Source organism: Haliotis rufescens, unplaced genomic scaffold, assembly GCF_023055435.1.
Source record: "Haliotis rufescens isolate VD_foot unplaced genomic scaffold, xgHalRufe1.0.p SCAF_55, whole genome shotgun sequence".
NCBI classification, from domain to species: domain Eukaryota; kingdom Metazoa; phylum Mollusca; class Gastropoda; order Lepetellida; family Haliotidae; genus Haliotis; species Haliotis rufescens.
The window spans coordinates 2,706,807-2,712,613 of NW_025964279.1; the positions used below are offsets into that span (position 1 = coordinate 2,706,807).

The following is a 5,807-nucleotide window of genomic DNA, read 5'->3' on the forward strand; positions in this document are numbered from 1 at the left end:
CAAATATGATAGTTACACATGTTTGAAATTTGTGCCATTTTGAAAACATTACACCCCAAATTCCTCAATAAAAATATGTGTTTATTCTTCTTCATATTCCTTACTTTAAAATAATGCTAGCGACCAAAGTTATATCAAGTCCTCATAAGATATAACGGTATATCGGAATCTGGGCCGCATGTGACGCTATGCCGCGCGTGACACGTTCTGAATAGAAAGTTGTTAAAAATATTTGAGCATGGAGTCTATTTTATTTAGACACATTAATGGCTGTACATTGAGGCGGATTGTTGACAGGCCGGGTGCTCGGCCACGTAACTCCTCGTGTCACGCTGAGCAAGATGCTCCCTGCTCCTGAAGAATATCATCCCTGCCGGGTCGTGAGAAGAACATCTGCTTCCGGGTGAAGTTTAACGCGAGCCGGCTCGTGCCACCACTTTGCTAGGCGTGCGCTGATTGGCTGCGTGTGTCGGATCGCGCCGGGCTATTCAGATGTCAAAACATAACTGTGCATAGATTAGCGTGGGTAAGGGAATGTTGGGGGTATAAAGGCGGGTCGGGAGGCTGCGTTCCATCACACTAACTTGTCTCCCAGAGCTGAACACATCGCAGTGATGGAATCATTCGATAGACACACGGAATCAGACTCGGAATATATTGGATATAGAAAGGTACACATTGTTTTTATTTGGTTTCTGTCAGTGAACAGAAAGTCAATTTTTGGGCTTTTACAAATATCGACGCCCTCCCATATTCACGTAGCTAATGAATTAATCATGAATACTACTGCTATTTGCATCTTGCCAAATTCACATCTCTCCCCTTTACAGTAATAACTAGTTATAATTCTGAGGAACACGATATTGTCCTGTATATATATTATTTAATTATATACTGTAACAAAATACTCATGCTGATATATTATTTTCTCCAGGGTCGAAAACTGTTGGCAGAAAAACGGCGACGGGCCAGAATCAACCAATGTATGTCAGAAATCAAGGGCATCGTTTGTGGGGCAGAGCAAAAAAACGTAAGCATATTATTTTAAATTTATTTCAGTTTTCTATTTCTTAAGCTGTGTGAAAGGCAGCGTTCATCGTTTAATAACCTTAGATACGACATGTATTGATTTTAGGGGTTATTAAATCTTTTTTTATATCTTTGTAATGGAATAGAAGTAATGTACCGGTAAATGAAATACAATTCCTAATTTACTTGTATTTGTTTTCAAAATCGTTTATTGTTTTGTATCTATGCTTTTCTATATATACATAACATACAACGTACTAATATTTTGTCATCCGTTTTTTCCAGGACCCCAACTATGAGAAGATGGAGAAGGCCGAGATTCTGGAGACGACTGTAGATTATCTGAGGAACGTCAGGAAGATCAACACCACACATAAACACGTCAAAGAAGCAGTTCAAGCCAGATTCCAACATGGCTTCTCCAAATGTGCTGAAGAAATCCTCTCCTATGTTCACTCTCTGCCAGGAGTGTCGGACAATGTACACCGTCAGCTGAGAAAACACATCTCTCGACGTATGACGCACATTCAGCAGGTGCCCGTGACGTCACCAACAGGGAATGTGACGTCACACCCAAGTCAGTGCCATGAGCGACTGAGAACAATACCCTCCCACAGTTCCCAGTTTCCACATCCGGCTGCGCATGCGTACATGAGCAGGACAGTGTGCACTTCCCCCGTGAAGGAAGACAACAGTTTCTCAGACAGTGGATATGCTGGTTCTCCTGATTTTATCAAACAATCAACCCCCAGAACCGGACATTCTAATCTCTCAGATTCAGAACTGTGCAAAATGGAACCTAAAAGTTCCAACACAAACTTTGACGATTCAAGGGTAAGGGCGTGGCTCCAGAGCACGTGGTTCTACTCTCAGCAAATGAAAATGGAGCCCTATGGTCGTGCAGCCCTTCGATCGCCAACAACAGGCGACGTTTGGCGACCATGGTGACAATTACAGCAAATATCCTCATTCACAAAACAAACCGAGTCTACACCTGTGATATCAAACCAAAGTGCTAAATAAATACAACTATCATATACATTTGTTTTATTTTTAGTTCAAATGCTGGTTATTTGTTATCTGGTTATTTGTTGTTTAACGCCACACTCAGCAATATGCTAGGTATATGACTGCGGTCTGTAAATAATCCGAGTCTGGATCAGACAATCCAGTGATTGACATCACGATGTCCCACGATGACATGGGCAACGATGACATTCATCAACCAAGTCAGCGAGCCTGACCACCCGATCCCGCTAGAGGGCCTGTGGTGCTTCGGCGGTAGCATTGGTCACACGAACATATGCTTGTCATAAGCGGCGATCTAAATGGATCATTTGGTTTGGATTAGATTGACAATTGGTCCCAGAAAAAAAGTTATTTAAAAATATATATCTACAAAACAAAAACAATAAAATCCAGAACAATTGTAATATCAGGAGGCCAGCCAGACTTGCCAAATCATTCTAGACTTAAGTTAGATACAATTTTTAAATTTTTATCCATCTCTAGGATCTGGGAGACATGGTTAATGATTTATCATCGTACACTGACTCCGCAATTTTGCTGTGACGGGGTTGTATCTCTTTGGCGTGCCAGGATCTTAGGATCGAGAGGCCTGGGTTCGATTCCCTACATGGGAACGATGTGTGAAGCCCCTATCTGCTCTCTCTCTCACACACACACGCCGTGATGTTGATGGAATATTGTCCAAAGCGGCGTAAAACATATCAATTCGCTCACTCCCATGCGCACGCAACATTACAATGATACTTACAGGTATTTCGGTGGACCAAAGCTCGGAAAATATATAATTTTGATAGAAACAAATAACTCCATTTAAATTGTAAAGGAGCCCCAGTGAGATGGGAGATTCAGAACCTGAGGAAAATCTAGACTTGCTTAATTCAGGGCTGGGCGGAAGGGAAAATAATCTGGTTTAGAGACCGTGAAACAGACTTTTTTCAAGGCAGTCTGATGATATACATATCATTATTATTGAACAAGACTTATTATAGAGTAAGTGAGTGAATTACTATTAAAATAATATATAGAGAAACGTCACACTGTGAAGATGACATACAATATGGTCGGGATCATTCCATCTTAAACGATCAAAGCCGACTAACAGGATCGGGTGGTCAGGCTCGCTGGAATGGTTGATGCATGTCATCGTATCCTAATTGCGTAGATCGATGCTCATGGTGTCAATCACCGGATCGTCTGGTCCAGACTCGATAATTTACATTTTGCTGTAATATTGCGGAGTATTAAATCTTATCTTACAATAAATGAAAAATACCATCAAAATACAATATTCGATATTGGTTGAAGACTGAAAAATATATCCTGCATATCAAAACACGTAGCGGGCGGTCGGGTAGCCTAGTGGTTAAAGTGTTCGCTCGTCACGCCGAAGACCCGGGTTCGATTCCCGACATGGGTACAATGTGTGAAGCCCATTTCTGGTGTCCCTCGCCGTGATATTGCTAAAAGCGGCGTAAAACCATACTCACTCACAACACGGAGAGTTCAGTGCCTAAAAGTTTGTTAGCTGAGCATGTATTTAAGATCACTTAACAGCACAGGTGAGACTCTATTAACAGTGTCAATAGAACTCTGAATAGCTGTACAAACATGCCTGCACTCTCAATGTCTCCTCATCCTGTCATTAAATCCCTACACGATGTTTGACATGGCGAGGAAACAGAAACAGATCCTGTGGACGCGAGATGTCAAAATGCCACGCGCCATTGATATCTCTTATCCACGCCAGTGAAACGGTACACCTCTGCTCTCCGGCGTCCTATCAATGAAGGAGGACGTTGTCGGGCTGGACATCCTTGTATCTCTGACAAAAGATAGCAGTGACACTTCGCGTCGTCACGCCTCGCTGGGTCACGTGACATTACAGCACCTGTTATGGTGGTGTCATAACTTCCGGTTGGTCCAGATTCAGGCGTGAGCAAGTCATGAGGTGAATGGATGCATATTTTGGATGTAATTGCCACTGGCACAATAGCCTCTCAATTGTGCACAGTCAGCGAATTCCACCTGTCCCAATCTGATTTTGGTTGTGAATAAAATATCTGACATCCACACACACCAGATACATTCTGGCGCCAAAATTATTTCGAGGTATGCTTCAGGGGGGCATTGGTGTGTTGCGAATGCATGCAAATTATATATGTTTGTAAACAACATTTGATTTGATTTAGTTCGATTTTTGTATGGGTCTGCCTTCTATATTTTTTTTGTTTGCGGATTTTGATAGCGAAGAGTTTGGTGTGTTGCGAATGCATACAAATTATATATGTTTGTAAACAACATTTGATTTGATTTAGTTCGATATTTGTATGGGTCTGCCTTCTCTCAAGAGCGGAATGTTCCTCCTCATTACGCCTGATATATATTTTTTTGTTTGCGGATTTTGATAGCGAAGAGTTTGGTGTGTTGCGAATGCATACAAATTATATATGTTTGTAAACAACATTTGATTTGATTTAGTTCGATATTTGTATGGGTCTGCCTTCTCTCAAGAGCGGAATGTTCCTCCTCATTAGGCCTGATATTTATTTTTTGTTTGCGGATTTTGATTTTTGAGTTTGGTAAAATAATCAATAAATGCATTGTATAGGAAGTGTTTTTTAATCATCTTAAAGTTTGATTTGGATCGATAGGTGATAAGAATTCTTGGCCTGGCTTGGGTGCTTATAAATATCATAACTCTAACATCTGCAAAATTAATGTACTGACGATTAATCTTTGGAAAGGTTTCTGTTTTAATCATATCAAAATCATTTGGACTATATTTTTGTGTCAAAGCGATCTTTACCGTTGGCGGTATTAAAACCCAATCCTTGTGATTTTATTTTCTCTGAAGAGCAAAAAAAGTAGGGCTTTATTGAAATAATCACACGTGATTTCGTGAACAGAACATTTACAAGTGAAAACTGATAGCATACCCTCGACCACAAAGAAATATGTACACGCAACGAAATGTTACACCGAGATTTATAGCCACCCATCTTCATTTCGATGTTTTTCCTGTCAATTACAGATAACTGTTAATGCAACATTTTGTGGCAATATTTTTTAGTATTAGATTTATAGTTTAGATTATAAACAAACGTGAGTGAGTTTGCTTTTACGCCGCTGTAAACAATACTCCAGCAATATCTCGGCACAAGAAATGTGCTCCACCCAATGTGCCTATGTGGGAATCGAACCCGGGTCTTCGGCGTTACGGCGAACGCTTTAACCACAAGGCTACCACACTGCCCTGTCAAAACAGAAAGATACCACTGCGGAAGAGTAACGTACGTACATACAGGTTGTTATAACAGGGAGTGGGGCAGTCGGGTAGCCTAGTGGTTAAAGCGTTCGCTCGTCACGCAGAAGACCCGGGTTCGATTCCCGACATGGGTACAATGTGTGAAGCCCATTTCTGGTGTCCCCCGCCGTGATATTGCTGGCGTAAAACCATACTCACTCACTCACTCACTCACTATAACAGGGAGTCTTTTGAGAGGGCTCCTTGTTTAGTCTCCCTGGTAAAAAGACTCGATGTTTTTAGTTTCATTACGTCATCAACGAACACTCCTGCGGCGAAATTGGAATGTTTAAGATAAGATGTGTTTTTTAGATGATATGTTTTAATGTAACGAATATTCCAAGATGTGATTTAGGACTAAAACTAGAAATGTAATTTAGTGTAGTGTAACGAAGAGAATTTATGGATGTCAACTTATTTATTATGAGGAACACAACGTTTCGGA

The 5,807-nt window shown here is 40.9% G+C and overlaps 1 protein-coding gene across 1 annotated transcript; it reads left to right on the forward strand.

The window, feature by feature from the left end:
* The first annotated feature begins 205 nt into the window (after nucleotides 1–205).
* Nucleotides 206–2,048, forward strand: LOC124116397 (transcription factor HES-1-like). Its single transcript, XM_046477717.2, has 3 exons — nucleotides 206–671; nucleotides 935–1,030; nucleotides 1,315–2,048. Exons 1-3 carry the CDS (start codon nucleotides 615–617, stop codon nucleotides 1,975–1,977), a joined length of 816 nt encoding a protein of 271 aa, XP_046333673.2. The 5' UTR covers nucleotides 206–614; the 3' UTR covers nucleotides 1,978–2,048.
* The last annotated feature ends 3,759 nt before the right edge of the window (nucleotides 2,049–5,807 follow it).

Excerpts from the sequence above, each read along its gene's own strand:
- LOC124116397 (XM_046477717.2), top strand. The coding sequence starts at position 615 with ATGGAATCATTCGATAGACACACGGAATCAGACTCGGAATATATTGGA. Across the intron at positions 672-934 it reads AATATATTGGATATAGAAAG|GGTCGAAAACTGTTGGCAGA; the intron begins GTACACATTGTT and ends TATTTTCTCCAG. Across the intron at positions 1,031-1,314 it reads GTGGGGCAGAGCAAAAAAAC|GACCCCAACTATGAGAAGAT; the intron begins GTAAGCATATTA and ends CGTTTTTTCCAG.